The 10,762-nt window shown below is 46.6% G+C and overlaps 1 protein-coding gene across 1 annotated transcript; it reads left to right on the forward strand.

Annotated features, from left to right (window-relative positions):
- The first annotated feature begins 440 nt into the window (after nt 1–440).
- med1 (mediator complex subunit 1) lies at nt 441–10,556 on the forward strand. The gene is made up of 16 exons (XM_040176833.2): nt 441–696; nt 1,911–2,017; nt 2,700–2,778; nt 3,065–3,119; nt 3,243–3,375; nt 3,503–3,531; nt 3,658–3,729; nt 3,816–3,890; nt 4,121–4,284; nt 4,431–4,542; nt 4,685–4,809; nt 4,901–5,028; nt 5,295–5,496; nt 5,616–5,711; nt 5,856–5,961; nt 6,051–10,556. Exons 1-16 carry the CDS (start codon nt 576–578, stop codon nt 9,913–9,915), a joined length of 5,469 nt encoding a protein of 1,822 aa, XP_040032767.2. The 5' UTR covers nt 441–575; the 3' UTR covers nt 9,916–10,556.
- Nucleotides 10,557–10,762: the final 206 nt, after the last annotated feature.

Below are 10,762 nucleotides of genomic sequence, written 5' to 3' on the forward strand. Positions count from 1 at the left end.
GTAGAGATTGCAGGGGGGGAAGCAATCATCATGTTAAGTCTCTGCATCATTCAGTTTCTGAAGTCGATTAACATGACTATTTCAACCTTCCTTTGGATTTGGGCTGCTGGTTGCTCTTGGCAAATCATGAATAATTTCCTTGTGGTGATCGTACGCCATCTGGAGTCTTCATCAGATCATTGCCGTTTATTTTAAGCAGGCAGTCACGGATTTGAATTGTTTTTTAAAGGAATAAAGGCAAAGGGCACGTGTCTCTAGGTTATATTGATGAATAATCAGGAATATTTTTTGAAACCTTAGATTGTGGAGTAAAAACACAATTTCCATTCAGAACGTATATTTTTCTTGAATAAGTTGCAAAAGTGACAAAAAACCAGAAGTGCTAAATAAGTAAATATATCATTATAAATTTAATGACGTAGGCATTCACCGAGAATGGAATTTGTGAAAATCAAAACATGAAAGGGAAAAGTCTTCAATCACCGAGCCGCGTGCGACTATGCTGCCGTACGGAAGCCGGGAGGGGACGCCGGGAGAAACCGAAGCGGGGAAACTGAAACGCGTCGGGGGACACAATGGCGGCGGGGCCTGGTGTTGCTATGCAGAGCGGCAGCCCTGCGAGAGAACTTCCTATCTCGGTTCAGCAAGGAGGGAATCAGGTCCATGGCGATCGGATCAAATCCGAAGAGGTAACAGGTAAGAACGCGACCCGTGCCTTAATTCTACTATCAACCAAACTGTTTGAAAAAAAAAAAGTTTATTGATGCTCTGACGTTAGCTTGCTGGACAAGGCGACTCAAGCTAACAGCTAAGTTACGTTAGCTAGCCGTTTAAGGTGGACTTTGTTTTTAATGCTCACTGTTTTCCATATGAAGTGGGTGAAACACCAGCTCCCATAGTAATTACTTATATGGAGAGGGTGAAACACAAGTTGATGGAGCTGGACACGGCGTAATGTTACGTTAGCAGCTAGTTAGCTTCTCCTAGTGAGCTATTAGCTGGCTAATATTGAAGATGGACAAACGTGACACAAGAGTTCTCTGAAAAGAACCTATTGGCCATAACTTTTGTTGGACTCGTGCTAAACAACAATGCAAACATCCTCGTATCCTAAGCTTTCGCAGTGCCGAGCCCGTTACGACGGTTTCTAATAACAAAACATTGGGCTCTATTTTGTTGACACCGTCATTATGTCTTTTTGACAAGACTGACAGGAGCGACGGTCCTGATGAGGTGATAGTTTGATGTCATGTGACTCGCCTGATGGGTTGTGCTTTGTTATCCCTGTTGTAGCATATACATTGCAGGTGCTAATGATGCCTCCGTCAAAGTGAATTGGAACTTTTGTGGGGAACTGTGAGACACTGTGGCGCATTTGCTTTGGTTCGGCCCCTCACACACAACACTGTAAACGATTTTTCGCTGATCGGAGAGACCCTTCACTTTGCTTACTAGCTAACGTTTTGCAGGTTGAATGAAGGGATCAGGGATCTCATGCTGGAGATGTTAATAGTGAAATGTGAATTTAAGTTGATGATGACTTTGGATACATGCAGTGCGTTGCATACCTAATAAACTGGCTAATGGGTGTATTTTGTCTATAGTTGAACATACCGACTTAAAATAAAGTCCCATGCATGAAGAATGGCTGTTACCTAGTTACAACTAAGTTGTTAAAATTGAATTACATTGTATGTACAGATGTTTGAAAGACTTGAAACTCGTTGAATGTCAAATGAAATTATTAAGTATTTTTATGAGGTGACATTCGTGTTGTGTTCTGCTTTACATTTGTGAAGTGAAATTACCATTCAGAGGAATCTGCATCCAGATCCTTCTCCACATTTAGTGAAATGAGTGAGATTGTTGAACTAACATCTCGTGTATTTTACATCTTCCATTTTTTTCAGAGTCAGAGAAGCAGAGTCGGATGGCCGCTTTGCTGGAGAAGCTTCATGCCAAACACAACGCGTCGCGGCCATGGCAGGAGACCTGCAAGGTTGTGCGTCAGGCCATGGTGAGATTGACACATCTTTTTCTAAATTCATAAAGCTCGTTTTTATCCTATGTACCAATATTGTAGATAATGTTGAGGTCTGGAACTAGTTGTTTTGGGGTCAGGTCTGGTTGTGCTTTGACAGACTGGATGCCCCTCTCATGCTATGGGCCTGAAGCTTCTTGTGGGACTTGTAATTTCTCATGTCAGAGTTCAAACAGGTTGAAAAAGAAGAAAGTTTTAATGGGGAATTAGGTGGGTTGCAAAACCTTTTTGTCATTCCTTAAGTGGGAAAAATATTCCCTGCACTGAAAATAAGGAATCATTTATGTTCCTTTTTATGTGATTAATTACATTTGATTTAGTATTTTGAAGACCATTTAATGAACCCATATTCTATATTATCCCAAAAGTGTATTTGACAATTATCCTAACGACACACAAGTGAGACCAACTACCAACGGGCTCAACTTACATTTTTAGCAATTAATAACTTAGATACAACAATATATAACTTTACTTCATTGTATCATTGTATCTACTGGGCCGGTGAAACTATAATTACATTTTAAACCCACAATGCATAATGCTTTCTCAACAGTGAAAAACCAACTTGAATATTAGATCTCGTTAATGAAGCACTTTTATCTTTTCTCGGCTGTATTATCTAATTTCTTCTGCTTAACTTCACGCTGTGTCCCAGGAGAAACGCAGTGTGATGAATGCTGCAGGTCACCAGCTCGTGCTCACCTGCTTGGAGACCCTGCAGAGAGCGCTGAAAGGTGAGGACGGAAGCACAGGGGGGGGTTAAGGGCAACGTGTTTGTTAGAATGTGTGACTTTCCATCAGTAGACAAGGAAAGTAGATGGAAATTTACAGTTGAATTTGAATGAAAAGGGTGAGTGAGGGGTACGAACACGCTGATTTTCAGGGCCAACTAATAATGCGAAGGTATTTTATTGAAATCATTAAGCCTTGACCTTTGCTTGGAGTGTCAACAATATTTACTTTACATAGTATCTTGTCATGTGTTTTGAAATGTTTTCTGTTCTTTCTTTCCTCCTTCAGTTTCATCTCTACCCTCGATGACGGACCGTTTAGAATCCATTGCTCGGCAAAACTTGTGAGTTATTTTCCCCTTTCACCGACGATGGACCGTAGGTGGTTCATACTGTACTTTTTCCCCTTTCTATCTCTCTCTCTCTCTGCATTTGTTTTTGATTTGTATAATGTCTTCTATGTGCAGGCTTGGCTCTCACCTCAGCCCATCGGGGACAGAGTGTTACATCACATCTGACATGTTTTATGTGGAGGTGCAGCTGGACACCAATGGCCAGCTAGTGGATGTGAAAGTGGCTCATCAGGGAGAAAACCCCACGGTCAGTCTGCTGTAACTTCCATATGACTCCCTGAAGCTGATCAAAAGAAGAGTCAAGTTGATGTTTGTTGTAAATTCCATTTTTGCGTGTTAGAGTTTAATTATTATTCTTGGTTTGTTAATCACAGAGTTGTCCTGAGCTGATTCAGCATCTAAGGTGAGTGGAACCCACACAATTTATTGTAGGACTGATTATTTCTGTTTTTTTGAGTGATACAAGGTCCTTCAACAAATACTTATATATTTCTGAAAGCTGTTAAAACCGACTCCTCTTCTACATTAGGGAGAAGAACTTTGAAGAGTTTTCCAAACATCTGAAGGGACTTGTTGAACTTTACAAACTCCCAGGGGACAAGTAAGCAGCCCTTTTAGGCTTTTATCCTTCTATTAATGTTGTTGTTTTTATGTCAGTTATAATTTATTATCTTCATTTATTTTCAGTAAACTGAAAACCAAGATGTATATAGCACTACAGTCTTTGGAGCTTGATCTCACCAAGATGATGCACATGTTTAGGTAAGCACACACAAGAGCTTTTTGTTACCTTGTCATTGAAAGTGAGGGAAACCTGTTTACAGCGTTTTAGGGCATAGTTGCTGATTTAGGAGACGGTAGAATGTAATAAATCAAAACCTGGTCAAATATTCACCTGCTTAACTTAACTGAACGTTTAAAGTAACGTTTTGGAGCAAAAAGTCCAATTTGAGCATTTCTTTGTATTAACCTTTGATTGATTGGTTTTCTAGGTTAGCTACCAATGCTAATGCAGTAGAGACCATTCTTCATGGCAGCGTGGGCTTGCTGACAGCCAGAAGTGGTGGCCATCTTGTTTCTCTTCAGTGTTACGTGTCCCCTTATGACCTGTTTGATGAGGGACTGACCACACAGCTCAACCTACCGGACGGCAATGGTAAGCAAGTAAATACAAAGGGTGAATTCATAAATGTACATGCGAAACCAGCCAATAGCCCTGTGATTGGCTTAAGAGTTTTAAATATCCCTGTGTGACCTTTTGTTGATTGTCTTCCTGTCTCGACTCTTGGATCATCTTTGCAGTTCCACGTTCTCTGGGAGTCAGTGTTTTTGTGACAATCGAGGGAACCTCAGCCGTTTACAAGCTGCCAATCGCCCCACTCATCACTGGATCCCATCCAGTTGACAACAAGGGGTAAGAATGTGTACCTCCCGTTATTGGACTCTATTATTGTATATCTATTATTGGACTCGTGAGATCCCACAACAAAGAAGACTGAGAGGAGATCAGAGCAAAACATCTGTCAATCAATCAATTATTATTATTTCTATTCCAGATCACCTTCCTTTTCCACTGTGACCAACTCCAACTGTGTGGACCTGCCTGCTTGTTTTTTCCTCAAGTTGAACCGCCCCATGCCTTTCTCCCGGTCCTTTATTCAGAGGCTTGGAAATGCTACTTGTGTGTATTTTTAAGTCAGAAATATGCACTTTAAGCCCAATGCTCATTTTTGGTTGGTAATTGTGACCCCATCCTCTCCGTTCTTTCCCAGCAATCCCAGTGTTTGAGAGCTCCCCCAGCCTCTCACCTCTCTACCAGTTGATTGTCCACAGCCAACACCAGCTCTCGGAGGAGGGCAGCAAAACGCCGCTGCCCTCGCACAACATGCACTTCTACTCTGTGAGCAGACACACACAATAACGCCACACAGACCATTAATCCCCTCTGCCATCTTTAAATCATACACATGGACAGCAGAAGTTTGTTGAAATGCAAGTTCTTGTAATCCTGTAAATAAACACTGGTTTTAGATGGCTCTGGTCAGGACAGCCAATTTCTTGATCTATAGTTGATAAAAGGGAATATTGATTAATGATAAAGTCAGCCAAAACAAGTCTTTGTTTGATTATTTTTGTAACAAATCTGCTCTCTGTGTGCTTTCCCAGGTGTTGCCCGATCAGCAGCACTGTTACTTCCTGAACGGGGACGCTCCGGTGCAAGACGGTCGTTGTCTTCAAGGAGCGCTGGTGTCCAAGATCCCCTTCCGCCACCCAGCACAAGTGCCACTCTTGCTGGATATAATCCGCCACCAGGCAGCCTATAACAACTTGGTTAGCAGCTGTGTGAAACGAACTTCCATCAAGGAAGGTAAGTATCTGCCCCCTCATGTACTGGATTTGGTCAGTCAACATGTACTGTTTTGCTTTGTGCCTTGTGTGTCAAATCCCATTTGAAGCATTTAAATTTTTTCGCCGCTGTCCCCTCAGACAGTGCCGGCCTGCTGCAGTTTGAAGTATGTCCGCTGACCGACTCAAGTTTCAGCGTCTCTTTCCAGCATCCAGTCAATGAGTCATTAGTTTGTGGTGAGCATCACTTTAACAGAATTTCTAATCCAGCACAATATTGATATTAATTTAACAATAGCCGTGGGTGAAAATGAATCTGTTACACTGTAACAGTTTGCTGCTTATCTGATTCCTGTGTCCTGTCTGACCTCCTTCCTCTAGTGGTGATGGAGGTCATTGACTCCAGACAAGTATCCTGCAAGCTGTACAAAGGGCTCTCTGATGCGCTAATCTGCACCGATGAATTCATCACCAAAGTGGTTCAGCGGTGAGTTCCCGAATGCATAAGCGTTGATAATATATGTCTTTTATGATTGTTTTCTTTTGTGATGATTATTTTTTTCCCCCTCACTGTAGATGCATGTCCATCCCTGTAAGCATGCGGGCCATTCGGAGGAAAGCAGAGACCATCCAGGCAGACACTCCAGCCCTCTCATTAATTGCACAAACTGTTGAGATCATGGTGAAGAATAACCTGCCCCCCTCCAGCAGTCCGACCTACAACATGGCAGCAGGCGACGGAACAAATCCTATGGGACTGCCCGGGCTCACAGGTGGCAATACACCCACTGGAGCAGGACTCCCTGGGGGTCCTAATTTTGGAGCTCCAATTAACACTCTTTTTGGGGTTTCCCGGACAGATAGGCAAGCCCCAGTAGGAGAGTGCCTGACCCAAGGGGGGGCTGGCCAGCAACAGTCGCAGCAGCCTGGCCAAGGTCATGCAGACGACTTCAACAAAGTCACGCAGAATCCCATATTGACCAGTTTATTACAGATAACCGGAAATGTGGGCTCGAGCCCCAGCTCCCAGAATGCACCACAGCCCCACCAAACTCCACCCCCAACCTCCTCCCCTGCCAGCAACACCAAAAATCATCCTATGCTGATGAACCTGTTGAAAGACAACCCCACACAAGATTTTGCAACTCTGTATGCTTCTAGTCCATTGGAGAGGCCGAATTCTTCATCCGGCTCCCCGCGGACTGAAAGCATGGGTGGAAGCTGCCCTGGAAGTGGCACAAAGGGGAAGAAGAAGCGCCCACGGGTGGTAGAAAAGGGTAGCATCACGCCTGGAACTGCCGGAGGCGGTGGAGTTGGTGGTTTAGGCATGAAAGGGTCTTCGATGCCACCACATCACCCGCACCATCCTGGTGAGGACGACTTCCACCGCGAGCTCCTCTCTATGGATGTGGATGCATCTCAAAACTCTATCTTTGATGTCAACCTCACCGGCGATGGCCTGGACACGCCCCACAGCATCACTCCAGCACCGAGCCAATGCGGAACCCCTCCCTCTGGTCCCAACATGCCTTACTCGCAGTCTCATGTCCACGCACAGCAACAGCAACCACCAGGTGCCGTACCGCCTCGTATGGTCCGCCTCTCTAGTTCTGATAGCATCGGGCCTGATATCACAGAAATCTTGTCAGATTTGCCTGAACAGACAGGCAAAGTCAGTGGTGGGAGCCATGGGCAGCACCCATTGGGCAATGGCGGGGAGGATGGAGGCCCCCTGGGGACCCCGATCCGCGACTCCTCCAGCTCAGGTCAGGGCAGCGCAGTGTTCGACTCCGCAGACATCTTCAACACCAACAGCAACGAGAATCCTTTTACTGATCCCGCTGACCTGATCGCTGAGGCAGCTGCGACCGCTGCCACGCCAACCAGCGATTCCTCCTCCACCAACTTCTTCCCAGATGCTGCCGACTTCAACTCCGACCTCTTAAACTCGGCCCATGGCTTCTCCCAGAACTACTTTGATGACAGCTCTCCAAGCGCCGATGGTGACATGGACCTGGTCAAGGGTTTTGGGGGAAGTAGTCAGCAAAATACCCCATCAGGAACACCTCAGAATCCCACCCCCCATGGGCAGAACACCCCAGAGCCATCAATAAAGGACCCTTTTGATATGGGGATTGTTTTTGGAGGCAACAGTGGTGGTGGCAAACCGCTTCTGGGGCAAGCTCCCGATTTGGGAGACGCGCATGGCGGAGGGTCCCAGAGTCCCCTCATTATGGGCCTTGCGACAGCATGTGCTGAACCCAAAATGAAACAGGTACTCATGCGACCAAAAGATGAAAATGGGGCTAGTGGGGGGAGCAGCTCTGTCCTGGGAACCAGTTCAACAGAGGCAAAACAGTTCAAACGTAGCAGGACTCCATCAAGTGAGGGGAAGTCTAAAGAAAAGCCAGCCAAACGCAAAAAGCTGGACACAGATGGGAAGTCGCCCTCACACAGCTCCGGGGGGCGCCCATACACGCCTCCCAGTGGTGGTTCAGGCTCTGGGGGAAGTATAAGTGGAGGAGGCTCCAAGTCTCCAGGCAGTTCTGGACGATCGCAAACTCCTCCCGGTGGTGCCACACCTCCAATTCCCAAAATCACTATTCAGATTGGAAAAGGCACCATAATGGGGGGGAAAACGTCATCCCATAGTGGATACACATCCAGCAGCTCCGCCACAAGCAGCACAGGCGGAGCAGGTGGAACCGGGGGTAGTAAAAGCCATCACTCCCACTCATCCTCATCCGGAAAGATCAAGTCCAAAGAAGGCTCCGTGACACAAGGCACCAGCTCCAAGCCAGGGTCTGCAGGAATGGGAAGTGGAGGTGGGTCATCCCAGTCTAAAGGCTCCTCTCAAGGACTTGGTGTTGGAAAACCAGGATCCTCCCCTATCACCAAACATGGGCTGACCGGGCCGGGAGGTAGTGGCACTGGGAGTGGTAGTAAAATGAAGCCTCAGGGGGGTAAGCCTCCTGGGTCTCTTATGAATCCCAACATGAAGCCCAACATCTCTCCTTCTCACTCCCGCTCCAGTAACTCGGGGGACAAATTGTCCTCCCCTATGAAAACGCAGCAATCCCAGGTTCCAGGAACACCACCTTCTTCCAGGGCCAAATCACCAATGGGCTCGGGGGGTGGTAGCTCCGGAGGGTCCAAGTCTTCTGGCGGAGGCATGAGCTCCCAGAAGCCAATGGGCGGGAACTCTTCTGGTTCCACATCCTCCTCGTCATCGTCAAGTTCATCTGGTTCCATGGCCTTCTCGGGAGGCTCCCAAGCTCAGTACGGTGGAAGTGGTGGTAGTGGAGGAGGAGGGGCAGGTGGAGGAGGTGGAAATGCAGGTGGTGGCGGCGGCGGTGGAGGAGGAGGTGGTGGCGGCGGAGGCGGCGGAGGCGGCGGAAGTGGTGGAGGGGCTGGCCAAAACAATGCCAACAACCCCAACGCCAAAGGGAAGTCCCCCAGTCGAAACAAGAAGCCCTCCCTCACAGCAGTCATAGACAAACTGAAGAGTGTGGGTGGAGGGGGAGTGGGGGAGGATGGTTGTGAGGTAGGGCCACCAGCAGGGGGAACCGGTTCGGGATCTGCTCCTGGCGGCGGCGGTGGTGGTCATGGAAATGTTCCCAGCAGTGGACCTTCAAACTTGGGCCCTTCAAAGCACAGCTCCTCGTCCCAAAGTGGGGAGTACAAGCGGGAAAGGTCGGATAAAGAGGCCAAAGCCAAAGTGTCTGTTTCCGGCGGGAACAGTGGGGATAAAAAGCTGATGGAGCCCAAAACCGGAGGGGGGAGCGCAACCGGCTTGGCCAAAATCATCATTAGCAAACCCGACGGGGGCTCGCCAACCATCAGGGGCAAAGGGTCCCTTCAGAAAACGGGGGAAGGGTCCGGTGACTCCATGCGTCCACAGATTTCCAGTCTCAAAGCTTCCCCCCTCTTCAGTGGTTCTACTCCCAAGCACGACCGCTCCTCGCCGAGCCACAGCCGCTCGCCGGGATACACGCCGCTCAACCACGACAGCGAGAGCGAGTCGGGCAGCAGCTCGGTGGCCGAGAAGTCGCACCAGAACAGCCCCAGCTCCGACGACGACCAGAGCGTTCGACCGCTTCCCCACCAGGACTACATGAGCTCCATCCCGCTCGGCTCGGGGGAGAAGCACAAGAAGCACAAGAAGGAGAAGAAGAAGATGAAAGAGAGGGAACGAGAGCGGGACAGAGAGCGCGAACGGGAACGGGAGCGGGAGAAAGAGAAGAAGAAGTCGTCGACCTCGATGTCAATGGGGCCGTCGTCCCATCCGATAAAAGCAGACAGTTGGTCCCGGTCCCCCATCGCGGCTTCAGATTCCTCCTTGTCCATGCTGGGTGCGGAGCGTCCGTCCCGGCCCAGTCCAATGTACATGAGGAATGAAGACGATGACCTCATGGACTCAGCACTCACTGGCAACCTTTAATTCTTTTCTTTTTTTCCTCACGTTTTAAACACGTGCCTTTTACCATAAAAATCAAACCTCTATTTATTAAACTCAAGCCGAGCATTGGGACCGGATCCGATGATAACGTGTCCCTCTGAGTGATCGTTGTCCTGTTAAAGCTGTATTTTAACATCATATTTTACTGTTTCAGTATCCGTGTATCATATCTGGTTAACCCATGGGATGCCAGTTTTAGATAGTGGTAGAAGAAGAAGTGGTTAATCACATACAAAAATTCAAACTTCCCTAAGCTTCATTCAGGAAATGGCATAAACAGTATATTTTCAGAGAAATCAACATTATTTTTTTCTTGCCCGTGTTGTTTTGCTGATGTTAAATATATTTTGCTTTAGTTCATAAGTCATTGTTACATACAAACAGATGCCACAAAATAAGTATGAATCCTTTTAAACTAAGTATTGTAAAGCAAGAAAGAAACCGCGTTCAGTTGCCCTGGTCATTTTTAGATTTTGATACATTTTAAACAGATGTGTAAATTAGTGTAGATGAAGAAGACCGCAAAGGATGGTGTTAGACGGCGATGATGTTGATTGCAAGCAGGTAATTTTTTACCTCCTAGAAGTTTTTGGAAGTTTTAAATAAATTTTCACTTCCTGAAAGAAGTCTGTTTTGATTTCATGTGAACGTATGTAGTCCGACTGTTTTAGTTACACGTCCATTTATCCACATTAATTTGAACTTCGAGCAATATGTAAATATTTCATTATTAAATATTTATTTTTAAATATATAGATCATCTTAATGTTAATTTATTGAATGAAAGGGTGAAGATACATTTTCCTTTTTCCTTGTACACAAATTAATC

The sequence above is a fragment of the Gasterosteus aculeatus genome, chromosome 5, assembly GCF_964276395.1.
Source record: "Gasterosteus aculeatus chromosome 5, fGasAcu3.hap1.1, whole genome shotgun sequence".
NCBI classification, from domain to species: domain Eukaryota; kingdom Metazoa; phylum Chordata; class Actinopteri; order Perciformes; family Gasterosteidae; genus Gasterosteus; species Gasterosteus aculeatus.